This window comes from Mus pahari, chromosome 3, assembly GCF_900095145.1.
Source record: "Mus pahari chromosome 3, PAHARI_EIJ_v1.1, whole genome shotgun sequence".
Classification (NCBI taxonomy): Eukaryota; Metazoa; Chordata; class Mammalia; order Rodentia; family Muridae; genus Mus; species Mus pahari.
In genome coordinates, this window is record NC_034592.1 from 6,903,622 (window position 1) to 6,929,810 (window position 26,189).

The 26,189-nt window shown below is 45.6% G+C and overlaps 1 protein-coding gene across 2 annotated transcripts; it reads left to right on the forward strand.

Moving 5' to 3' along the window:
* Positions 1-3,075: 3,075 nt before the first annotated feature.
* On the forward strand, positions 3,076-25,468 carry Msrb2 (methionine sulfoxide reductase B2). 2 transcript variants are annotated; one of them, XR_003843423.1, is made up of 6 exons: positions 3,093-3,213; positions 9,263-9,363; positions 14,913-14,989; positions 23,708-23,855; positions 24,781-24,944; positions 25,202-25,468. XR_003843423.1 is itself a non-coding variant. In XM_021194842.2 (5 exons), exons 1-5 carry the CDS (start codon positions 3,117-3,119, stop codon positions 24,883-24,885), a joined length of 528 nt encoding a protein of 175 aa, XP_021050501.1. In that variant the 5' UTR covers positions 3,076-3,116; the 3' UTR covers positions 24,886-25,468. The 2 variants fall into 2 exon arrangements, 1 of the variants encoding a protein (XP_021050501.1); XM_021194842.2 differs by having other exon boundaries at positions 3,076-3,213; positions 24,781-25,468.
* The last annotated feature ends 721 nt before the right edge of the window (positions 25,469-26,189 follow it).

Sequence of the window (26,189 nt, forward strand, 5' to 3'; positions counted from 1 at the left end):
GGATCGTCCCCAGGAAATCTCTAGATTTCAGAGGGAACAGTCTGATCATCAATATTGGACTGTCAACAGATGAAAGGAGATTACGTGTCCTGGAGGAAAGAATGGCTCAGAGATGACCCGGCTCATTCCTTCTTTCCAAATAGTTTGAAGTAGCAAAAAGCCTACTGATTTTTGACCTGTTAGTGGTCAGTCCCTCTTATTCCTCTGGAGATTCAATGATCATTTTGGTAGATCCTCCATCTTTTTCTTTTAGGGACTTAATTAGCATTACCCCCCCCCTTGTGTGTATAGTTTGCAGAGAATCGTGGGAGATGCACCGAGATCTGATGCTGGGAGATGCACAGAGATCTGATGCTGGGAGATGCACCGAGATCTGATGCTGGGAGATGCACCGAGATCTGATGCTGGGAGATGCTCAGAGATCTGATGCTGGGAGATGCACAGAGATCTGATGCTGGGAGATGCACAGAGATCTGATGCTGTAGAGCTTAGCATTTATCGAAGATTCTCACAACCAAATGAGTGCCAGCTGAGTATTGTATCATCCTCACAAAAAGGCAACCACAGTTTAAACAACACGTGGATGCATTTGTCTCTCTTACAATAGGGGTGCAACTCAGGGCTTGGCTACTGCCTCACACCCCTGCCACCCAGGCTCCATGTATCTCCTACTCAGGGCCAGGATGCAAATCTTATCTTCATGCATACCAGAAAACTGTCAGTCCTTCAGCCATTACAACGTATTCCCAAGCGGAAAGGAAAGGCAACGACAGCGGGTGCAGAGTCTCCTAGCAGAGTCCCTTCCAGTGGTGCTTGCTTTGTTGTTTTCCAGACAGATGTCATATGATCACCAAGAGCAAGAGAGTGAGCACATTGTGACTCTCCGTAAAACTGAGAGATCTCTTTGTAAATAGACCAGGAACTGAGAGATCTCTTTGTAAATAGACCAGGAAAGGTGCGGTTGGTCAGGCATTTCAGAGACTAAGCCATGTAGTATATAAAATCAAGAGTAAACTGTTAAGTGGGTTTTATCTATCAGGTTAAAGCCATATGGCCAGGAATGCGAAGATTAGCCCATGACCTTTCTTTCTTTCTTTCTTTCTTTCTTTCTTTCTTTCTTTCTTTCTTTCTTTCTTTCTTTCTTTCTTTCTTTCTGTCTTTCTGTTTTAAAAAGATTTATTTATTATTATATGTAAGTACACCATCCTGTTCAAGAATATTTCTTTGCTTTTTTTGTGTTCTTTTTAAAGAGCTATTTATTTTATGTATATGAGTACATTGAAGCTGTCTTCAGACACACCAGAAGAGGGCGTCAGATATCATTACGGATGGTTGTAAGCCACCTTGTGGTTGCTGGGATTTGAACTCAGGACCTTCGGAAGAGCATTCAGTACTCTTAACTGCTGAGCCATCTCTCCAGCCCATCCCATGATCTTTCTTGGTAGTAAGTTGGTGGGCATGGGGGTGGGGGCAGAAAGTCCTGTGCTAGGATGAGATGAAAGTTCTCAAAGCAGTGGAGAGAGGAAACCTGGCGAGGGAAGGATCCAGGAGGGCTTTCCTCTGTGCTTTCTGGGAGTGTGAAGGTCTGCAGGGATCTGCAGATGCTAGCTGGCTCCACCTCCGGGGATGCAGGCGGTACCGTACTCTGTATACTCACTGTTGATTAATCGGAAAGAACAGCAAGTCCAGAAACAGATCCCTGTACTGATTCAAACAAACAAACGAACCAACCAACCAACCTGGGCTTTCTCCCCAGTGGTTGTGTGGGACTCTGAGGCCATGAATGCTAGCCATTGCTCTACTACAGAGCTGCATTCTCAGCCAATCACTGATTTTAGCAAGGACTCAAAGGCAGGCAGTAAAGAACAAAAAAATAATTGCCTTATTAAAAAATGAATAAATAAAAATTAACTCAGATAGATAATAGACCTAAATGTAAAACTTAAAACTATAAAATTAGCAGAAGAAAACATAAAATATTTTGTAATCTTGGACTAGCTCCATTCCTTAAATATGATACCCCTAAGCCACCACAAAGTATAAAAAACAAAAACAAACAAACAGAAAAAATGAAGTTTAACAAAATGTAAAACTTCCCATCCCAAGACACAATTAGGAAATAGAAAAACACAGCCCACAGTCTGGGGAAGGGAAATTTGTGAGGAAAAGATTTGATAATGGCTTAGAGTATATTGAAGAGCCTTGAAAAAACACCTCAGCGAGTAACTCTAATAATAGATGGGCAAAAACGTGTATGATTTAGCAATGGCTAATTGTCAGTTATTGAAAAATAACACAAGAGAAGCCTATTACTGTGAAAAATTTAAGTCTAACTTTGTAGTGCTGCATCTCTATAAACTCAGTCCTGAGGCAGGAAGATCCCAAGTTTGAGGACGCTTGGACAACATAGAGAGATTGGATCTCAAAAATGAAGCAAAACAAACGAACAAAAAACCCAACCAACTAACCAACCAACAACCAAAAAACATGCCTGAATAATCAAGCGTAGGAAGGGGATGATGACAGGAACTCTCATACATTGCTAGTAAAGCAGCCATTGCCCTAGAGACCTGGCTATTCCCCCTCCAGGTACCCACACAGAGAGAATGCTTCCGTCCACCCAAAGGCATGCACAGGAACGCTCCTGGCAGCTTTGGTTTTGATATGCAAAAATTGGAAACAGCCTAAACTAAAGAGTAGCAGTTTGGTATAATGGAATATTATTCAGAACACACACACACAAAGATTTGTGCATAATGTATGTAACGCAAAAGACCAAGCAGCAATGTCCAGATAATTATGTTGAGTAAGGGAAGCCAGATATAACCAACTGCAATTAGTATGACTCTGGAAAACCTAAACAAACTGAAACACAGCAGGTTTTAGGCTAGGCATGAATCCAATCGGAGTAAAGTTACTGCGGGAGGAGGAGGCAGTGAAGGGTTGGAGTCCCGGGAAGATCAAGGTCAAGAGGATAAGTTAAGTGGTGGGGGTAGGGCGGTGCACCAGCGGAAAAGGAGAGCAGGAGGAGGAGGAGAGACCTGGGCAGAGGGGAGGGACCCGGCGGAGGGTGGGGGTTGGGGAGGCTGGGGAGGAAACCCGTTGGTGGCTGCGTCATGGCGCGACTGCTGCGAGCGCTGCGGGCTCTGCCTTTGCTGCAGGCGCCTGGGCCGCTGGCTCGGGGTTGCGCGGGATCGGGAAGCAGGGACACAGGTAGGTCCTCAGTCGCCGCCGTCTCTCGTGGCTTTCGGTTTCACAGTCCTGGCTGCCCCGGGGCGGCCTCCTGTGAGGCCCTGAGAGACTGGTCCCCGCGGCCCGCTGCCTGAGTTGTCGAGCAGAGCAACGCGTTCGGGAAACTTGGTGTGCTGGGGGAGCACTGATGCCGGAGAGGATCGAATTCTGTCCCATGCTTGCACACAGTTCGTTTATATGTTACATTTTAGTGCACAAAATCGTGTCAGGGACCCAGCGGCGGTCAACAGCCGTACCTCGCGCGCCCTCTCCTGGGCGGGAGTTAATCCTTGGCCCTGTACACCTCCTTCGCGAGGACTGCTAGCTGCCTCCTGTCCTGTGCCCACTGCACCATCACGGGTGCTGCTGCAACACTATCTTGGTTTTGTGTGAATCTAGGTCTTGAGACGTGTGGGTGAATCATTCTCGTGTTCCAACAGGTCATCGTTAGTGGCTAAGAGACAGGATGGGGTGGGATGGTAAGTGCTTCTTGCCCTCATTTGTGAATCTGGACACTTTTACATCTTCTCTGGGAGGAGGAGGAGTCTTTGAGGAGTCCCAGGTGTAATTCTCTGTAATTTCGTGGCCCTGTGGTTGACACTGGGCAGCTGCTTTCCTGACCTCCTTTCCAACCCCGTTTTATATCTTATGCGGCTGACAGGTTCCAATTTAGGTCCTTGCTAGTTTGAAATTTTAATGTTCAATAAACAGATGTCCTGAGAATATGAAATGTTAACTGATCCAACACGATTTCCGGTTAGAGCTTTTCTCATCCTTTGGTGTCTCAGCCAGACCCTGTTGCAAGCCTACTGGGCTGGAAGTCGCTGACCCTTATGACCTACTGATTTTAGTGGAAACTTCATGGAACTTGGTGCTTTCAGAAGCGGCCCGATGAATAGCGCTGGGAGCTGAGAGTCCTCAGCCATCTTAAATTTGGCCAGACACCAGTACATAGCCAGACCTGTGTAACTTACCAGACAGCCCCTCCTGGGAGTTTATTCTACGGAAATAATTCAAAAGAAGAACAAAGCTGTGTTCACAAAGTCCTTCTTAACAGCGTTGCTCTCAGGATGGGGAACTGGCCTCAACCCAATCAGTTAAGGATACTTAAGCAAAGCATGACGGTCCAGGAAAACACGCAGCCTGCATTAAGAATGAGGAGCCTGAGGCTGGAGAAACGGCTCAGCGGTTAGGAGCACTGGATGCTCCTCTAGAAGACTCTGGTTCAATTCCCAGCACCCACATGGCAGCTTATAACTCACTCTACTTCCAGGGGACCCATGGCACCAGGCATGCACATGATGCACATGTATATATACGATGCAAGTAAAATACCCATACAAGTAAAGTAAATAAGTCTTAAAAGAAAAACAAGAATGAGAAGCAGGTGATGGTTCTGTGGTTAAGGTCTTGTTTGTCAATGGGCATGAGTTACGATCCCAGCTCTCCCACAGTCCCTTACTGCCTTTGATGTGTAAGCGTGGGCGTCCATAACAAATGCTAAGCAGGGGGCATAAATGGCATGTGTTTCTCACCATTTGAGAGGCTGGTAGATCAAATATCAAGGAGATAGCTCTGGTTCCAATGGGGACACCCCATCTGGGTCCCCTGTCCTGTGTGTGTTCACATGGGCTTTCTGCAGAGCAAGTGCAGTGGAGACAAACTCACAGTTCCTCTCCGTTGTCTCTCCTGACCCTGCCTCTGGTATGAAGATAACGCCTAGAACCTAGGCTAGAACTTTCTGCTTTTCCAATATCTTTACTAAGACACTAGTTGAAGGAGCTGACATGACTGTTCAGCAGTTAAGTACAAGTTCTGCTTTTGCCTGAGGACCTGTATGCAGGTGTAGACACGCACGTCAGGGGGCTCACATCCATTTGAAACTTCAGTTGCAGGGGAGCTACTGCCCTCTTCTGGCCTTCCCTGGCAACCACACACATGACATACATTCCCGAAGACATGTGCACAGCAACATAAATAATAAATGAATAAAAATAAATACTTCTAAAATAAACTAACATAGTAAGAACTTTGCTCTCATGACCTAATCTACTTTGAAGATAAGGACACGTATAATGTAAAGTAACTGTGAGGAGAATGATAAGCTATGTTGTTGTTGTTGTTTTGGTTTTTTTAAAGAGGACCAACAAACAGCACATGCTGATGTCTGCCCGTAATCCCTGGGTCTCAAGGCCAACTTGGGCTCTATAGTGAGTTCCAGGCCCACTGTGACCATTTAGGAAGGCTTCCAAAAACAAAACACAAAGGCAGAATCAGCTATGTTAATTTAAGATAAAGCAGACATCAGAGCATAGCTGTCAGTGATAAAAAGAGAACTGTAGTACTTCATAGTGATAAAGAGACCCGTTCTTCAAGAAGGTATGACAGTCTTTAATGTGCATGCACTTAAGAGCATAGTGTCAAATTTTGATCTGAGAGCAAATGCAGGGAGACTTAACATCCTCTGTTAGAAGTGGAGATATCAGCAGGCAGACAGACAGCGATGGCAAGAGCTGAATTCAACAGCGTCAACCCACCAGGTAGAACTGGCATCTGTGAATGGCTCCATCCAGGGGGAGGGGGAGTTAGAATGGAAAAGAAAAGGCAGGAGGGGGTTGCCAATGCCAGGGCAGGACAAACGGAGATGTTTGGGGGAACTCCAAGGTTGTGGCTCAGAGTTACTGGAACATCACAGAATTTACTAGTTTAAAGTGGCGCCTGTGACCAAGGCATAGATGGCTTCAGAAGTCATGTTTGGGAACAATTCTGCAGGTATCATGTCACACCGAACAGTTTGGAGCCATGACAGAGTCAGATCAGAAGTGGTCCAATAAGAGAAAGGCGTGCGAGGAAGCTACAACCCTCTGTGCTGGAGGTAGCCGGAAGATGACGGCCGCTTGATCTTAGGCAGTGATGGAAATGGATGGAGATTTGCAGGCTGCAGAGGATGCTGAGCTGCAGAACTTGGTGATCGGAAAAGAGGAAGGGTTCTGGTCTGTGTGGCTGCTGAGCACACAAGTCCAGATGTGGGCTGGGATGCGGGGGGATGTGTGTAGTTCAGATGGACATGAATATAGACTTCCAGATTGTGATTATAAATGGAGGTGGACAGCCCATCTATCTATAATGGAGGAAACAAGGTTTGGGGGGTCTGCATTAGGGCTGGGATTTGGAGATATTAAGGAGATCAAATCTCCAAGCCTGCAGTATGAAAACAAAAGGAAGCCTAGGACATTCCTTCCCCTCCCTGAGGCCTGTCTTTGTTTATTAGTAAGTTGAAGAGCTGACCGATTATAAACTCCTTTCATTGTTGAACAATAAAACATTTATTATCTGAATTAGGCTTTTGTTCTGGTTGGGGTTTTCTTGTTTGTTTTGTTATTATTGTTAACTAGACACAAACTGGAGTTATTTGAGAAGAGGAATCTTAATTGAAAAAACTGCCACTAGCCACCAGTAGGCAAATCCGGAAGAGCATTTTGTTGCTTGACAATTGTTGTGGGAGGACCCAGCCCCACTGTAGGCCATGGCATCCCTGGGCAGGTGGTCCTGGCTGAATAAGAAAGCACACTGAGGGAGCAAGTCATGAGGAGCAAGCCTGTAAGCAGCCTTCTCCATCATGTCTGCTACAGTACTGCCTCCAGATTCTGTACCTCCAGGGTTCCTGTCCTGACTTCCCTCAGTGATGGCGTGTGAGCTCAGTGAGAGTTAGGAGATGGAATTAACCTTTTTACTCCCAAGCTGTTGGCCATGCTGTTTTATTACTGTAATAGAAACCCTATGACAGCTTTCTGACCACCTTAACTAAATAGAGTCTTCTCCTAGATGCTTTGGGTACATGTGTCTGTATAAAAATAAGGCACACCAGGTAGGAGAAGCTCACGCTTTAATCCCAGCACTCTGGAGGCAGAGGCAGGAGGATTTCTGTGAGTTCAAGGCCAGCCTGGTCTACAGAGCAAGTTCCAGGACAGCCAGGACTACATAAAGAAACCCTGTCTCAAAAAATAAAAAAGAAAAAAAGAAGTCATGAGGAACAGGAGGAAGAGGAACAAAATATGTTTTTGTTTGTTTGTTCCAAGAAGTTGTGAAGCACAGTAATATCTCAGCCAGGACTGTCAGGAGGTCAAGACTGACCGGGCTATATTGGTGGGTATGAGGCAGGCTGAACTTTTCAAGACCTTATCTCAAACCAAATAGACAAGCAAACAAATAATAGATTAGGTTAGACCACAGATTCACTTTGGGGTTATATACAATACAATCTATGCAAGAGAATTTTTAATAGTGAGAGTTTAATAGCTCCTTCTTCAAAGACCATCTCAGTCCCATCCTCTCCTTGCTCCTGGCTGGCCCTGATGGAAACTACTTTCTAGAACTAGCGTGTGGCCCATCTGCACCACTCCTGGTTACATACCTAAGGGATTCTAAGTCCTACCTCAGGGATACCTGCACATTCAAGTTTATTGCTGCACTACTCACAACAGCTGAAAGTGGGACCAGGCGAGATATACTGTCAGTGAATGGATAAGGAGACTATAGCACTGCTGTGGAGTTCCAGACCACCGGAAAAAGACTCAATTCAGATAATAATTAACTGACTTTATTAAAACGGATAGCAGGGCCACAGTCTCTAACGCACATCAGAGACACACAGTAGGGGAAGGAAACCTTTGGCTTTTAAAGGCCAAAACCACAAGAATTCCTTGAATATCTGCAAAAGCAAGGTAGAGAAGCCGATGAGCTGCTCTGCTCTGCTAAGGTTAGACTTTCAGGGTGACCTCTAAATAGTTCTCGAACACCTGCATAAGCCAGTAACAACACTGAAGCCAGGAGTCAGTCATGCAGATGGTCACTGTGCGCATTCTAGAGGGGTAGGGGGTCAAGGAATTGGGGTTGTCAGGAATTTATCTTTTTAGGAACTCAAATCAGAGACAAATGGCTGTTAGGTACCAAGATGGATACCTGTCACAAAATGGAGTTTGTTAGCCATCACAGTTCACACACACACACAGAAAATGGATTTTATTCAACACTAAGAAAACGAAATCATGGTATTTGCAGGGAATCAGCAGGACGTGGGGTTGTTCTGATGACCAGAAAGACAAATACCTCACATTTTCTCTCTTGTGCAGAGCCTCTATTTTAAAGTATATATTTGTGTGTGGGGATCAGGATACAGTCCATAAACATAGAAGAAAGACATGGAGCTGAGGGGAGGTCTTAGAGGAAAGGTGTGTGTGTGTGCAGGGGGATAACAGAATATGCGCACCAGCAAAAGGAGGGGAGTGGAGGGAGGGGCAGAGGAGTGGGGGAGGAGAAAGAGAGGAGAGCAGTAACAGAAATGCCATAATGGAACCCGATACTCTGCATGCTGTTTCTTAAGGTAACTTTTTAAATTGCGAAAAAGAAACTGAAGGCCAAACAGCTTTTCTGAAGTCATGGAACTGATCAACAATTCCCAGAAGGGATCAAAGCCATGGCTGATGTGCCCTGCTGCGAAGGGCTAGTACACGCTCTATGACAACAGTTAAACCAGCAAGAACTTTACAGTTTTTAAAGCAGAAATTCGGGGGTTGGGGGATCTATTTTCAGCTGGGCAGGGGTGGCACACGCCTTTAATCCCAGTATTAAGGAGGCCCAGGCAGGAGAATCTGTGAGTTTGAGGCCCCCCTGGTTTACAGGGGGTGGGGTGGGGTTGAGAAACTCTGTCTCCAAAACAACAACAACAACAACAACAATCCATTTTCACTGTTCAGTGGAAGTTTGTTTGGTAGTATTTCCTATTGGAGCCACTTCTTGGGGGTTTGTGCCACACAAGGACCAGAGAGAGCGCACTTGCTCTCTACTTATTGCTGATGTCTTGCTAATGAGATGGGTGAGGTGCATTGCCACTGAGCCTCCTGTTCCCTGTGGAGAGTGAAGTCATGGGAGAGAGAAGGGTCTGGGATTATTTCTCCAGGTGAAAGGGCAAAGCAAAATTTGGGGAGGAATGACTATTTTAATAAAAACCATTTCCTACTTAACAACGCAGGGTCTCTAACAAAGTCCAAGCGCGCTCTGAGCGAAGCGGACTGGCAGAAGAAACTGACCCCTGAACAGTTCCATGTCACCAGAGAGAAAGGAACTGAAGCGGTAAGCAGACTGCTCAGTGTTCTCAGAGGATGCTCCTGAGAAGTGGAGATCGGAGTACAGATGCCTGCGACCCTCACGTGCACTGCGAGAGCCTGGGGGCCACCAGCAGGCTCTGTTCTGGGCCGTCGGCCTCCATCCGCCTGTCCAAGCCAGAGTCCTTTCCCATCCTTCAGAGAGCCACACGTGCTCTCCAAGCCCCACCATCTATTCGATCGATCCACTATCCACTCCCACCCCTGCTGACAATCCACCTCTATCCACTCCTCTTGTCTCCCCACTTTCTCTCTCCCTTCCCAAAAGGAGTCTTAGGAGAACACAGTGGACCAGGCTACTTCCCAGATCAGAAGCACTCAGAAGTTTACCATTGCTCTTAAAATGCATAGCATTTAAATATTAACCTGGTCCTCCCTGCAGTGGTCCCTACCTGCACTCCATCCTCACATGTCTCTTCTGGCTTCCTACACGATGGCCACACTGTCCTCACACAAGCAATGGCTGCTTTCTTCCCTTTAGGCCCCTGCATCTTGGGTTCCTTTCCCTCATCCATTTGCCCTAATAATGAATTCAGACCGTTCTCTTAACTTTTAAGATTTACTATTATGGGGCTGGAGAGATGGTTCAGCAGTTAAAAGCACTGACTGCCCTGAGTTCAATTCCCAACAACCACATGGTGGCTCACAGCCATCTGTAATGGGATCTGATGCCCTCTTCTGGTGTGACTGAAGACAGCTACAGTGTGCTCATATGCATAAAATAAATAAATAAATCTTCAAAAAAAGATTTACTATTATGCATGTATGTATAATATATATATATAAAACGTGTATATACATATGTGTATATAAGTGTGTGTGTGTGTGTGTGTGTGTGTGTGTGTCATGTATGTGTGCCCTCAGAGTCCTGGAAATGCATGGAATCCCTTGGAGTTGGAGTTGGAGTTACAGACTGTTGTAAACGACCACCAATGTGAGCTCTGGGAACCAGCCCCCAGACCACACTTCTAACTCAGCCCAAGTCACTTTCCTCAGGAACCCTTCTCTCAACCCTAGCTTAGGTTGCACCTTCCTGTGCTTTCCCCCACAGCAATGCCCACCCCCTCCAACTCGAGTTCTGTTTGCTGGGACTTCCTGTAGTGCCTGACTGTGGTAAGCGTTCAACATAAAAGTGTTGCTGGATGTTTGCATGCCAGAGGTGGGAACACTGCACAGGACAGCCTGAGCTTTTTGCTCCTTCCCTCGGGTGAGACGGCACTGCTGGGTCCCAGGCATAAACACAGCCACTGCAGTGTTATATTGGGCTGTCCCTGTGAGGTGCATTCTCTTTTGAACTAGATCCCGTGGACAGATCCCCGTGTAGTGGCTCTTCCATCTGTGTGACCAATGAATGCATTTGCCTGTTGGTACCCATGCAAAGTGCACTATGGTCATAGGCTTAGTTCCTATGATGCCACAACCATAAGACAGGCTGGCAGGTCCCTGCAGATTCTTGTGAAAGTTTTTTGAAGTTATGGTTTTGTCCAACTTCCTGTGGGCAGGGGAATGAGACTTTCTCATTGTTGTCAACAGCACACGGGGACCGCAGAGGAAGCTCTGAGCAGGTGGATGTGTTTAATCTCAGAATGTTCTAAGATGAGCCTAATTCTCTAACCAGCCAGGCCGGGTTTGGTGTGTACAGGGAGCTTGGAGACGGTATGCCAGATGTTTAGGAGAATAAATCTGAGGGCATCCAAAGCAGATGGCTATGCCGTATACTTTGCAGTTGGCCCTTTACAAAATGAGCACCATCCATTATTTTAACTGATGTTGTAAATCCCTTCTAGTTGCTCCATTTCCATGTTTAACTTTTTAGAACTGTGCAGAACTGTAAGCATCGGTCTGCTTCATTAGTCTAAGGGGGAGAGACTTCCAAAGCCTCCTGATTGGTGACTCCTAATTAAATTTCAGTTACATGGGGTTTTTCTGTTGTTCTAGATCAGGAAGTAGTGGTATGCCGGCTGTACGTGCAGCCAGTGGAAGAACCTTCACCCTGATGGAGGGACGGCCAGAGTCAGGTGTCAGCAGAAGGGGACCCTCTCAGCTCCCTCTCCCAATCTGGTCTCCCTGCTTTGAGTTCCAGGAGGAGGGCCAGATTTCTTGCCCTGTGGCTTCTCATTGAGGCTACAGAAGACACCAAGAGCCCAGAAAGCAGGATAGAGAACTCAGTCAGGACCCAGCATCCTGTGTGAGACAGCCCATGAGTGCCTTCCTGGCAGCCACTGCCTCACCATTCTGGTGATCTTCCTTTCCCCTTTCCCACAGGCCTCTCTCAGTCCAGTAGCCACCAGTCCAGTGACTCCTCAACTCCCTTTGTTGACTTCCATCTGCCCTGACCCTTCCTCTAGAAATGGTCTTGTGTGGGATTACCTGCTGCTGTCCTCTTCCAAGCATGTCCTCTGCCTCCAGCTTGTGAGAACCAACAGGATCAAAGAAGAGGGAACTGATGCTGGTCCAGACAGACCTGAGATCTCAGGGTGACCTTGAAGTTCATTCTGCCTCTGACCCTGCTCCCCTCTCCCCTGTGCAGGCAGTCATTTCAATTATGCCTTCTGAGTCATCTTCCAGGCCCTTCCATCTCTTCCTTCCTTCTTTTCTTCTTTCCTCCCTTCCTTCCTCCCTTCCTACTCCCATGTCCCTCTCTCCTCCCTCCCACCCCCTCCCTTTTCCATCCCTTCTCCCTCCTCCATCCCTCTTCTCTCTTTTCTTTTTTACTTTCCAACTGGAACAGCAGCAGCATCTAGGCCTGAATTAATGATTGACTTCCCCATGACCTCCCCTTCTCTTTTGCCAATGATAATCTCTTTTGCCAATGATAATCTCAATTTGCCAATGATAATCTCTTTGCCCTTCCAGTCATTTTTTATTTTTAATGTGTATGGTTTTGTTTCCCCTTCCTCCTCCTCCTCCTCCTCCTCTCTTCCCTCTTTCCCACCCCCACCCCCCCCTGCAGGCCCCACACTCCACTGGGAGTAAGCACAGCCACTGTGATTTATGATGAGCACAGTCAGTGGACGAGTTTGCAGTGTCCCCCTCTCCATCCCAGTCAGCTCACTGCAGAGCAGGAGCTGGCCTCTCCTGCCTTCCCATTGTCATTATTATTGGAATGTCCTCCCTGTCTGAAACACATTGTTTCTCTCCCTCAGCTCGGTTCTTACCTATTCTTCCAAACTCTCCTCAGTAGTGATTGGCGTTTTCCTACAATCAGCATCTATCAGCTCTGCATATTAATAACGAAAGGTTCGAAGAATAAGGACACCTCCCTCCACAGACACTGACTGCTCACAAAGTCTTCATGGCCGCTGCTTCCAAGGGAGGGTCCTGTGTTTATCTCTCATGTCTGTCATCATGACTAGGACTGTCTTCTCAGTTTCTTGTCACCAGGGCAGAACAACAGCTTTGGGTTTAATTTGAGGAAGGTAACTTTTGAGTCAACGTTTCCCTTCTGCAATATTAGTACCCAGCCCAGCGCTGATTATATACTAGATTATCAGTAAACACCAGAACAGACTGGTGAAAAATAGAAGCTGAGTCTGTTCCTAATGAAAGGGCTTTGCTACGTCAGAGAGTGGATGAGGAGACATTAGATGTCAGGCAGGTGGGGCAGCAGCAGGTAATTGTCATGGCAGGGCATAAGTCAGGTAATAGTCCTGTTCATTTGGATTATGTATTTTCTTTCCTGTTATAGCAGCTCCCCGACTCTTACGATAATGACGTTGTATTTGGCATTTTGTAGGCTGCCTGGTTTCTGTGGACGGGCTTTCTAATCAGCCTTCGTGACAGGGATGTCCAGTGTTCATGTCATGAGTCGCTGTGAAAGAGTGGCTCACTAGACACAGGCAGACGTTTGCGGATAAATGTGCTATCAATCTATTTATTTATTTATTTATTTATTTATTTATTTGCTTGCTTGCTTTTTAGATAGAGTCTGGATAGTTCAAGCTGGTTTTGAACTCATGATCCTCCCACCTCAGCCTTACCCAGTGCTATGATTGCAGCCATGTGCCACCAGGTCAGACTTTTAAGTTGTTTTTTTTTTTTTTTTGTCCAGAAAAGGCTGTTTTTTATTCAAGTAACTGCAAAAAAGAAACCAGGGGGGGAAAGCCCCAGGCTGGGACAAATACTGGCCACCCCTCCCCCACAGAACAAGGGGAGGTGGCCCTACACCCTTTTCCCATCCAAGTGGGCCCCCCTCCTCTGCTGCAGCATCCACGGGGCGGGGGCCCCATCTTCCCTAGTGTGGGGTAGTAACCAGCATCAGAGTGGGATGCCTTGAGTCTCCATCTGGGAGACTTAGCAAGTGGATGTAAACCTCTTCCCCAGGAAGCTTTCAAATGCAGTCATCACCGTGAAGAGCTTTGAGTTGTTAAATCTGAGAGACAGGAGAGCCTACCCCCTGGCAGCAGTCTGTGCTCTGGGTCTTGTTGCCCGTGTGCGTGGGTAATGCTTACTACTATAGCATGCTTTAAAGTTAGCTTGTGCAAACTCTACTTTTAATTTTTTTTTGGACTGAGGAGATAAAGGAATTTGACAAAAGTTTTAAAAGATTGTGAGTGTGTGTGTGTGTGTGTGTGTTTGTGTGTGTTTGTGTGTGTGTGTGTGTGTTTGTGCATGAACTTATATGCACCATGTGTGTAGGTGCCCGAGGAGACCAGAAGGGGGCATCAGACCTGGCCTGTACTCACTCACTGCTTCACTTTTCCTACTCCTCTCAGCAGTTGAAAACCCACAGTCTTTAAGCTCCTGTGTGTGTGGTGCTGTCATCTACATGATGACCTAGAACTGGGGCCCTGGCTCATCATTCCAAGCTGATTGACTCTACATGGTGTTGACATGGCATGATGTGTTAAAGGCACAACCCCAAAGTCATTGAACGATGCTTTTGATGTGTTTGTGCTTTCTCACCCCTTCCCTTTCTCCCCCACACCCCCACCCCCACCCCATGAGGGATCAATCTCAGGGTCTATGCATGCAAGGGAAGTACATGGCCACTGAGCTGCACTCCAGCCCTTTACATCCCATCTTTCATTAGAGAGTTCAAAGTATCTTTGACAAGTGTTTAGACTCCTGTTGTTTTAGCTCTTTCGAAATGAGAGAGTGAAGGCTTCCAGGACAGCCGAGGATGGGACTGGTGCTCATGCTTTCTTGTGGACTTTGATGTTCTTGGATGAAAGATGGTCCATAAACACAACACATTATTAATGCCACAATTTGAATATTTGGCATGATAAAGGCCAGGCTATAAGGAAGCTTGCAGGCTGCTTCCTTAGCTCACTGCAGTTTTTTACTGTTGATACTTGCACTTGGTCAAATTAATATAATTCCTCGATTGGGGCTTCATTGTTTGTTTTTGGTTGATTATTTATTTGTCATGGTGGGGACTGAACCTACAGCCTTACACATGCTAAGATGCTAGGCAAACACAGCCACACCCTCAGCCTTACAGTTGGGATTAGACTTGCTCTATCAACCCCCTTACCCCCAGTGTGATGATGTTTCTTCCTTGTTTACTTCCAGCCTTTCAGTGGAATGTATTTGAACAACAAGGAGACAGGGATGTACCATTGTGTGTGCTGTGATAGCCCACTCTTCAGGTAAGATGAAGAATACAGATCTTAGATAAATAAATACTGTTGAAGTTTCTTATTCTCGGTGCTGAAGATTGAACCCAAGGACTTTCTGTCTGCTGACACCAAGATCCCCCAGCCTCAGGGGACCATTAATTGCCTTTGTCCTCTGTTATTACTGTTGGAAGGAGAGCTGTTCATGGAGGATATTTATCTATCTTGCTTTTTCTCTGACACTGAATGCAGCAGACAGGGTTTCTCAGCTTATGTTTTTGCTTTATGTATCTCTAAGAGAGAGCAAACGATTTCTGATGGGGACTTCATGATAAAGCCATTAGAATTTTTAGAGGAAAAAGTATTTAAAGAAATCAAAACCCTAATAGTATTTACTTGGCCATATGATTAAAACTATCCCTCTCCCAGGGAAAATGGGTTTATAATTTAATTTAGCAAAGCAGGCTTTTGTGAGGCTTGATGCCCACAGTGCTTGACAGAAGCGAATACCGTGCCCTCGTCTATGTAGCTAAAAGTAAATTTAATTGTCCCTTGATTTCAAAGCCTCTTTTAAGTCAATCAGCATCTAAAATCTTTCAACAAAGGCTTTTTTTGTTTAGATATGCAGGAAATAGTCTTTAAAAAGTAGATTCGAGAAAGAAGAAAGGAAAACATCTTTTGAAGTCTTGTTTTTCAGAACTTCAAAGATGTTTTCCTTTCTTTTGCATCAACCTTAAATTGGTTTAGAATAAAATATAAATCAAGCCAGCTCTGCGAGTCTTCCATTAGGCAGAGCCTCCTCTGTCCTTTGGGCTTTCAACAGTCTGGCTTTTTGGCCAGCCCGCTGCTAATGTGGGCTGTGTTAGGAAGCCAGACCTTCCTTCGAGGACAGGTGTAAGTAAGATCAATTTCCCTTCATGCTCAGGAGGCCAGGCTGTGGCCCAGGCACATCCAAGATGGTAAGAAACTAGCTGGAAGAGCCCACTGCTAGCCACCAACCCAGGAGTGCCAAGGAAAACCAGAATGAAGTCAGTTCTTATACAGTAGTGTTAGAAGAACACATGATTTCCCCTTCCACATCACAACGGTCAATACAGATTTCTGTAATCTCAAGAGTGTGTGTGTATGTGCTTGTACATGTATATGTGTGCATTTGTGAGTCTCTGTGTGTACAGGAGCCCAAAGAAACCAGAGATGCCCCTGCAGCTGAAGTTACAGGCTATTGTGAGCTGTCTGAGACATGGCTGCTGCCAATCAAACTTGTGCCCTCTATAAGAGCATCAGGTGCTCTTAACCACTGAGCCATCTCTGTATCTCTGAAATCAAGAGCTGTGAAGACTTTTGTCCACCAGCAAGAAGTCAGTTCTCCAGCAGATGCAGGCTGGTGTAAGACTGCATTCTTACTATTTGGCCCCTGGGCAGGTGTCTTGTTTCTCAATATGGAAGATGAGAAGTTGTCCTTGTAAGAAGGCACGCCTAATGTCTAATCTCCAAGGTTCTGTGGACTCAGGATTAGTGTCCTGTTTTCTGTGCATTTCCGGAAGAGGTCTTCCTACTGCCCAGTGGCTCCTCTTCCCTCACCATACAGGCTTACTCATAGCATCAAAACTTAGGGGGGCCGAGAGAGCAGAGTGCAGGGCTCTGGATAGACGGGGCTTGCTGTGGTGAAGGACACACTCTTCCTCTACAGATCTCCATAGAAGCTCCAGGTTACAGGTATCGGAATACAGTCAGTGTGGCTGAGAAGCTGGGCCTGTTATGATTACAGTGTGGGCAAATTTAAGCTTAAGGGGCCACGTGTAGCCAGTGGCTTCTGCATTAACACAATGTTAGTTCAAATTAGGAAAGTTATGTGACCAAACCTGAGTCATAGTGAAAGAGCCCAGATCCACAGGCAATCCGAGCAATATCCTGAAAGCCGGTAGTTCACTGAACTGGTAGTTAGTTCAGGAGTCTCCGTTATTGCTTCTCTGCTTTTAGTTTTCAATGCTAAGGTTTCCTCTCTCTCTCTCTCTCTCTCTCTCTCAACTTTTGAGTTTTTGCTCCATTTTTTTGCTGATGAAGAAAATAAAAATGTATCTATCTACCTTCTTGTTACTATAATATGAATATATCCACTTAGATTCCTGTTACTATAATAAGCACAGGAACTAGTTAATTTATAAATAAGAAAGATATTTGACTTACAGCTTTGAAGGTCTCATTTTTTATGGTGGTAAAGCAAAGCCCCAACCTCCTGGCGAGGAGCAAAGGAGAGAAAGAGGAAAGGGCCAGACTCCGCAGCCTCCTTCCGGCCCACTGACTTAAAGACTGTGCACTAGGCTCCATCTTTTAATAGTTCCTCTCTTGCCAGTAGCACCAAGCCTTTAACAGGCTTTAGGGGGCATTTAACACCAAGTCAAACAAATCACAATAATCATTTCTATTCTAGAACACACTCTTCTTAAAGAACATTCATTTGTAAGAGTATAGTAATGGCTGTCTATGTGTCTGTATGTGTTCCATTGTTGGGTAACTTTGGGTGTCTTAACGTCTCTCTGGCTTGATTTCCTCATTTACCTGTAAAATGAGAATACAATGCATCCAGTTTATAGGGCTGATGGGAGTATTAATTGAGTTATGACTTAATAAATATTAATACAACAGAATGAGGTGTAAAACCTACTAAATACTTAGGACATACTAACCGTGGTATATTCTTAGAGATAAGCCCTTACCATTTAAGAGGATAGTGTTAGGAGTATATTCTTGTTTTCTCACTCATATTACCTCTTCATTTCTAGACTTGAGCTTCTTTTGTAGGAAGCAGGGATGCACAAATGCCATCCCTGCAAACATTTGCATAGAGTCAGAATGAACTATAAAGTGTGCCAACAAAAACCAAACCTTAGAGAAAGCTACCTGTGGACTGGTGGTCATGTTGTTCATGCTCTGGGAGGTGCCCACCCCTACTGTGTGCTGACTTAAATTCCTTAGGGCGTGGATTTCTCCATGAAGCCTCCTTGAGAACATGGACTGCATTTGGCTTTGTTTTCTCTTCTAAGTTACTGTGTCAGCACATAGTTTAGCATGTAGGTGCTTCTTACTGGCCCAAACATTTTATTCAGTGAAGGAGATAAAGCTGATAGGATGTTTGGGCCCCTTAGCCAGTTAATTTTATCTATGTACTTCCTGGGATGAACTGTTTGCCTGGTTAATTTTTTTACTGTTGATTTGACATAACCAAGAGCCATCTGGGAAGGAGTTTTAATCACCGAGATCAGATTGGCCTGTGGGCATACTGTGGAAACTGTCTTGGCTGATGATTGATGTGGGAGGGCCCAGCCCACTGTTGTCTGTGGGCAGTAGCAGCCTTGGGCAGGTGGTCCTGGGTCGTGTAAGAATAGAGTGTGAGCACAGACAGAATAAGCCATGATCGTTATCCTTACTCTGTGGCTCTGGTTCCGACTTCCTTCAGAGAAGGATTTTGACATGGGAGTTGTAAGATGAAATGAACCCTTTTAGTCCCTCTGCTGCTTTTGGCCAGAGACTGATAAAAAAATGTAACAGAAAAGCCAGGTAGAGCGCTATCTCAGAGGTGGACATGTTGAGGCCTTCACGTGCAGAAGCTGTGTCCTGAGGTGGAGGTAGGGTCACTGCAGAAAGAATTTGTTACAATTGGGTCACAAGGAAATTGGATGTTCCTTTAATCCAATACTTCTGGTGTTCTAGTAAGAGGAAGGCAAACAAGACCAAAGAGGAGACTGCCACATGAAACGGACACAAAGGCTGGAGCAACACAGAGGTTTGCCAGCCATTTCCAGAAGCTAGGCAGAGGAACAGAACACTTCCTAGGGTCTTCTAGGGGACACAGCACCGTTGAGATCTTGATTTTGGACTTTCAGCCTTCAGAACCATAAAGGCATCCCACCACTTTGTTTTAATGTGTTAGCACCACCCTAGAAAGCTAACATGACATGCTCAAAACATGCTTCTTGACTAGTTAATCCAGAGCACCTTCTCTGCCCCTGAGCAGCTCTAGACAGGAAGTGAATGCAGCCCCGTGGGTATGTATAGAATTTAGGATTTTTCGAACTCATCTTTTCTAGAAAATATTTTCTAATTTTACATTTTTAAAATTACTTGTATATGTATTTGTGTGAGCACCTGAGGATAGAGACCAGGAGAGTGTGTCAAACACCCTGGAGTTACAGCAGATTATGAACCTCTCAGTGAAGGTGCTCTGAGAGACAAGTGTATGTGTATTAAAACGTCCTGTCCCCCGGGTTCAGTCCAGCAGAAGCTGTCACCTGCGATGAGGACCTGAATGTGTCCGTGTAGGAGATGTGGAAACTGACATTTACAGTCTGTAAGAAAGTTGCTCAACATCCTTATGTCAATTTTCTTCGTGTTGCTGAGACAGAACACCAGAGATTTTGGGCCAGGCCTCGGGAGGCTGAGAAGTCCAAGGAGATGGTACCTCAACCTCTTGTGTTGTAGTGAGGGCTTGGTGCTATTTCAAAACAGTGAGAAGGCCAAGGGGAAAATAAAACACAAGACCAAAGAGCTTATTTAACAACCAGCTCACTTGTTAGTTAACCCAGCCCTGTGAGAAAGAACTTGAGTATTTCTGCTTAGGTCCCAGTCACCTCTCAGCACTGCTGTGTGGCAGTGAAATTTCAACCTGAACTGAAACTGTTCAGACCCCAGGAGTCACCACCCTGCTAGTCAGTGCTAGCGCTGAGCACCTGTGCCACAGGAACCGGAAGTGCGTCAGCACTAAGGCACTGCCTGCCAGACAAGGTTTGCTGTGCGTGCCCTCACTTCCGCTGGCCTCTCGGGCTCTCCGTAGTGATATCATTTCCTGGGAGGTACTGAGGCCCGGCAAGGGTAGCTGGTTTCCCCAGGCTCTCGCTGCTGCCAGCCTTACGCTAAGTCGCGCTTTACCCTCCAGCTCCCTGAACGCCACGCAGACGTTGCTTTTTACCTTAGTGTCTTCACTGCCTGGTGCCAGCGGTCCAAATCCCAGCCGTAGGGCCCTAGGCAAACTATCAGACTCCAGGTTCCTCCACAAGCTCCCTTTCCAGAGCCTGGTCCCCAGCCATGTCTGACAAGACTCCCCTTGTCCCCTCAGGGTTCTTGTTTGTTGCAGTGAGTGGTTCCTCTTCGTGGAGTGTTCCCAACTAGGCTGAGAACTTGGGGGAGGATTACCAAGTCAACACCACTTTCCAGCTTGCCCGTGCTCTCCTACAGATCCAGATCTTGGATCTTGTTAACCTGAGGCCCTGGTGACACTGGTCTGCCTCCTGCATCTTCTACTTTTCTTTTTTCCTCCCTCAAGCTGTTTCTGGAAGGGTTTATTAAATTGTGTCAATGCCGGGGTGGTGGGGCATATCTGCAATCCCAGTGACCAGTACGCTGAGGCAGGAGGATCGAGTTGCCAGACTGGGTTACACAGTGAGACCTTACATAAAGAAAAACTGTTCAAGATTATGTATTTTATGGTCATAAGTCTTAAAATAGTAGCATTTGGGAACCCGATATTAGTTTTTTCTATATTGTGCCCTGATGCCCTGCATGTCCCAAGTAACAAGGTAATGTTCTTTAAAACCTCATGTATTCTTGTTCAGAAATGAATGTGAGTGCTTCTACAGTTCCATTTAGAATTATCAGTGATTACCCACTGCTTCCGCTGTGGTTTGTGGTGGCAGTGGGTTATCCAGAAGCAAGGGGGAGATTAACATGGGAGGACAATCCCCCCCCCCAAAAAAAAAGAACAAAGCTCAGAGTGTATGATCCAGAGCGTCTTCAGTTTGGAAGGAGTGAGCCATGTAACATGCTAATCAACTAAATATGTATCTAATTTGCTTTCATATGTACACTGTCAGTCTTAGACGATGTCTCTTGGGCTTTATATTACTCAGTAAAATCTCCAAGTTTCTGCCAATTCCAGCAGTAAAGGTTTATTGTTTCCCATAAAGCCCTTAATGACTTTTTATTAGCTTTAGATTCATTTCTTGGTTTGAAAAAAAAAAAGCTTTATTGTCTTCATAATTCTCTCTCAAAATTCCTTTAATGGTTAGTAGTGCATATAATGCTGGGGGTGGGTGGGAAGAAGACAAGAGGTGCTTAGAATACGGAAGTAGTCAGGTGAAGTGACCTCCCACCCCACCCCCAATGCTAGGGATCTGTGCCTTGTGCACACCAGATAGGCATCCCGTCGATAAGCTGCAGCAGGAATCTCAGGTGAAGCCAATCCAAATCTTCCAATGCCTCAAGCTGGACTCAGGGTTGCTGAAATTCCACACACGCCTTCTATTGGCAATGTTAACAAAAGATAAAAAGGCTGACAGCATCTACCATGATCAGGCACTATGCTAAACATGCGGAGTACCAAAACGCCTCAGGGATTCTGCCTAGCAACCTTGCGAGGCCATCATGCCTCTGTTGCTGCCCCATCCGCCATGAGCTGATGGCATCAGAGGATCAAATAACACCATAAAGGTACAGATGTAATGAATGGGGTGTAGCTTCCACCAAGACCTTTTGGAAGCCAAGCTATCGCTGCAGAGTTTCTCAAAAGGAAGCCCCGATGCTTCCTGGCATATTTCTAGGGGAGCAAGGAAGCGCTAAAGCCTGACACCCAGACCTTCTGCTTGCTAAGCAGATGCTTGCACCTCTACCTCTCTATCCCAACCCCCTCTTCATTCTGCAGTCTGGAGGCAGCGCCAGTGGACATAGATCAGGGTTTGCTTCAATGTTTTTGAAACAGACAATTAAATATTTGGGCTTCGCAACCCCATAGGAAGAACAACATCAACCAACCAGACTCCCCCCACCCCCACCCCCAGAGCTCCCAGGGACTAAACCACCAACCAAACAAAACATGTGGAGGGACCCATGGCTCCAGCTGCATTTGAAGCAGAGGATGGCCTTGTAGGGCCTCAGTGGGAGGAGAGGCCCTTGGTCCTGTGAAGTCTTGATGCCCCAGCATAGGGGAATGCTAGGGCGGTGAGGTAGGAGTGAGTGGGTGGGGGAGCACCCTCACAGCGGGGGGAGGGGAGAATGGGATGGGGGTTTGTGGAGGGGAAACAAGGAAGGGGGATAACATTTGAAATGTAAATAAAATAACCAATAAAAAGTTTAAAAAAAGAAAATTATGAAATAATGCAATTCTTATGAAACCTGGTTCAATTAAGAAAATGTAACAGTCACAAGATGTCTGTTAACATAAAAAGAGTTTATTACTTTTGTTTTGTTTGTTTGATTATTTATTTATTTTTGAGACAAGGTTTCTTTGTGTAGCCTTGGCTATCCTGGAAATTACTTTGTAGGCCAGGGTAGCCCTGGACTCATAGATCCTCCTCCTCCTCCTGCCTCCTGAGTGTTGGGATAAATGGTGTGTAAAACCACTACTCACCAAGAATTTACTACTTTTTAAAACCCATAAAAGTCAAGCGTGGTGATATGAGCTTATAGTCCCAGCGCTTGAGCAAGCCGGGCAGCAAGATTATGAACTCAAGGCCATCTTGGGCTACACAATGAAACCGTCTCAAAAAAAGTACTATAATACTCACATATTCTAAAGTTCCAAGTTATGTTTCGAAACTTGCTAAATATTAGTATTTAAAACCCATACTAAAGCGTTTGGGGACCCTTAATAGTTTGGGGACCCTTAAAAGTTGATCTGCTTAGTTTAAGGCAGAATTTAATTTCAAATCATTTCTTTCTTAGGTAGAGAGAATCATCTCTATGCTGTCTGAAATTTTCTTTATTTTCCAGTGTTGTTTACAGACACTTTCCTATGGGAGTTCTAAGATTATTAAGTCTTTGTTTTGGGATGAGATGATGCTGGAAATCAAACCCAGGACCTTGCATGTGCCAGGCTCTGCCACTAAGCTGCAACCTGCTCTTGAGGGTGAGGCATTCTGGGAGCAGATCTCCAGTAGTCCTCTTTCCTCCTCTCCTCAGCCCCTTGGCCCACTCCAGCCATTAGCATCCTTAGTGCCTGGGAGACCGTCCTAAGCATCAGGCTTTTCCCAGTGATTAATCAGAGTGCTAAGCTAATTGACTAATGACAGTAATAATGAGTGCTCATGAGCACCTGCCTCACCTCAAGCTAAGCTTCCCACCTGGCTTCATGGAGGAGTCTTCTTGACTCCTCAAAGTATCTCTGCAAGGCAGGTACTGTGTCCCCAGTGAGGACGCCACATCCCCAGGAGACTGAGTGGTTTCTCTCCCTTCACATCTCTAAGTGGCATGTGGGGTTCTCATTCTCCAGGACAGCCTGTGTTCCCAGAATAGAAATCTCCATTGCTACAAAGTGCTGCTACATCAGTTCTTATGCTGATGTGCCTCTGCCTTGTAGACCACACTCTAACATTGTTGTTTTTCCTTTTCCATCTCTTCCTTTTTTGCCTTTAGAGTATGAGGATTTGATCTGTGGTTCCTCATATGCAAACGAGCCTTAGTCTTTCTAGTTCTTTTAGTTCAAACCCAGAGAAAGAAGCCATTAACATTCAAAGAACAATACTTCATTTCACTCTGGCCAGATAATGTCTTGAACACAAAGAGGCAGAAGGAATTATTCCCTGGAACTGACTGTTCATGAAGCCCAGCTTGGAATCTGGCAGAAGGAGTGGGAGCTGAGTCTTGCGCAGAACAAAGGGATGGGACCTAAGAAACTGCTGTTATGTCAATGCCATGTGTATTGGCTGTGGGTCTGCACTGTCTTCTAATTCTAACGCTGTGGGTCTGTACTGACTCCTGCAGTTCTGAGAAGAAGTACTTTTCTGGCACTGGCTGGCCTTCATTTTCTGAGGCTCACGGCACAAAAGGCTCAGATGAAAGTCACTCAGGGATCCTGAGACGACTGGACACTTCCTTAGGATGTCCTCGCATGGAGGTGGTCTGCAAGCAGGTGATGCGTTTTGCTTTTCTTCATTTTCTCTGAAAGAAAAGGAGCTGTTCTTTCCTTGGTGCCTCTCTTGTTCTTCCATGATATACCTTGCCATTAACATTCACTGGACTTGAACCCACACTTTAGTGATCCCTCTCTCCAGTCCCACCTGGCACTGAAGATGAGGGTGGCATTTCCCCATCCCGTTCCTGCTTGACACCAAAAGGCAAACATTAGCATCTTACTCCTTCCGGGGACCTGGGGAGGGGAGCTTAGATCCAGACAAAACTTGAGTTTTGTATTTTATTGTTATTGTTGTAGTTATTGCCATTATTATTATTATCATTACTATTATGTGCGAGTGTGCACACATGCACAAACACCACTGTACATATGAGGAGGTTTTCTCCTCTACCATGGCTTCTGGGGATTAACTCAGACTGTCAGCACTGTGGGGATTAACTCAGATTGTCAGCATTGTGGCTCAACTGCTTTTTATCTTTTTGACCCATCTTCCCAGCTGGAGAAAACTGGTTTTTATGTCATTGGGACTCACAATTCCTGACGTGTGTTATAGGCTGGCGGAGGCTGGCAAATGTAAAGGTTAAGCTTTGTCTGCAGGAAAGAAAGGTGATTACTGAGTGCTCACCCGGATTACATTAACCCTTCCCATCCTTGCGTTCATTCATCTTCATGATGGCTCCTTGTTATGGTCCCCGTTTGACAGATGAGCAAGTCAAGGCCTCAGTGTAATCATTTACCCACATGCTCCCTGGAGAAGTAGGACTGCTCACTACCACAACTCTCTGTGTATATCCGTTTGTCCATGTTTGAACCAAATTCTAATGCAAAAGACCATGCTTCCCAGCTGCCAGGCTCTGGGTGTGGTGGGCCATGTGGAGCTGTTTTCCTGGACACTGACAAAGATGTTGTCTCTCTCGTGCAGTGTGAAGCTCACCTGGGCCATGTGTTTCCTGATGGACCCAAGCCCACTGGCCAAAGGTTTTGCATCAACAGTGTGGCCCTGAAGTTCAAACCCAGCAAGCCCTGACTGTTTGCAGAAGGCCTGTGCTGTGCCCTTCCTTGTGGAGCCTTGGACCTGTAACTCAGGTAGATGCCTTGCTTTATTTAGGTGAAGGTTGATACTGACCACAGGGGAGTCACAGCTTCTTAGTCACCTGAAAGCAACTCAACCTGACTTCCACTTGGGCCATGGGATTTCAACTAACTGCCAAGGCTTTGGGTGAGACCACAGGGTGGGACCCAGGCAGGACTTCCACAGGTTCATGGGCTGACGAGGGTCCCTAAAGCCCCTGAAGGGAACCTGTTATGGACATCTCTGTTCATTTCTTCATGGATGTACACAGATGAGGGCTCAAGGGGAAGAGAAAGGAAGAGATGGGCTGGAACAGATGAGAGATCCCAGCGTTGAAGAGGAGGACAGAGTGGCTGAGCATGGGACACACATACCCATGATGATATAATGGATGAGACTTGTGGCTTCTTACCCAAAACTCCTCTGACTCAGCCTTACAACTCACAGCTGGGATCCATGTGAATTGAGAATGCTCTCTTTTTCTTTGTTACAGCACTAAACTTCAAATATTCAAATAAAGTATTGAGATCAATGTTTACTTTTTTGTCTCAGTCTGTTAATTTGTTCTTTAGGAACATGACTGTAAATCAAAATGACCAAAAAAAAAAAAAAAAAAAAAAAATCCAGCAATTGGACACACTGGATCAGATGTTTTACAAATTGGGAATCTTGAATTATTTGTTAGTAAAAAGTATTTAAATAGTTCTTTTTGTGTTGTTGGAAACTTAGTTACCCCATTTTCTTCTTGCAGATCTGTTATACATTATTTGACATTTCACGTACTGTCTAACCTAATGTGAATTATGGCTTCTTTTGGCTTCTAAAAAAATGCTAACTTGGGCTGGAGAGATGGCTCAACAGTTGGCTCAACAGTTAAGAGTACTGACTATTCTTCCAGAGGTCCTGAGTTCAATTCCCAGCAACCACATGGTGGCTCACAACCATCTGTAATGGGATCTGATACCCTCTTCTGGTGTGTCTGAAGACAGCTACAGTGTATTCATATACATTTAAAAAGAATGATAACTTAGATCACAGATTCTAAACAAATACTAACTCAGAACACTAATGCCATCATTTTGTGTTACTATTGCCTTAATTATGTATACCTGTTGTGAAAGACTAACCTCAGAGCCGAGTAACTCCCATCTTGGAGCATTCAGTTGTGCCCACTTGGATCATCCGCGGAGGAGTGGGGCGGGCCTGGAGCATCCCTTTGTCCTGCTGCTGTATATCCAAACTGCACACGGCCCAGGAGA

What these genes read in the sequence shown, in the direction of transcription:
- Msrb2 (XM_021194842.2), top strand. Translation starts at nt 3,117, where the DNA reads ATGGCGCGACTGCTGCGAGCGCTGCGGGCTCTGCCTTTGCTGCAGGCG. An exon ending in GAGAGAAAGGAACTGAAGCG is followed by an intron (nt 9,364 to 14,912) that starts GTAAGCAGACTG and finishes GTTTACTTCCAG; the next exon opens with CCTTTCAGTGGAATGTATTT. An exon ending in TGGAGGTGGTCTGCAAGCAG is followed by an intron (nt 23,856 to 24,780) that starts GTGATGCGTTTT and finishes TCTCTCGTGCAG; the next exon opens with TGTGAAGCTCACCTGGGCCA.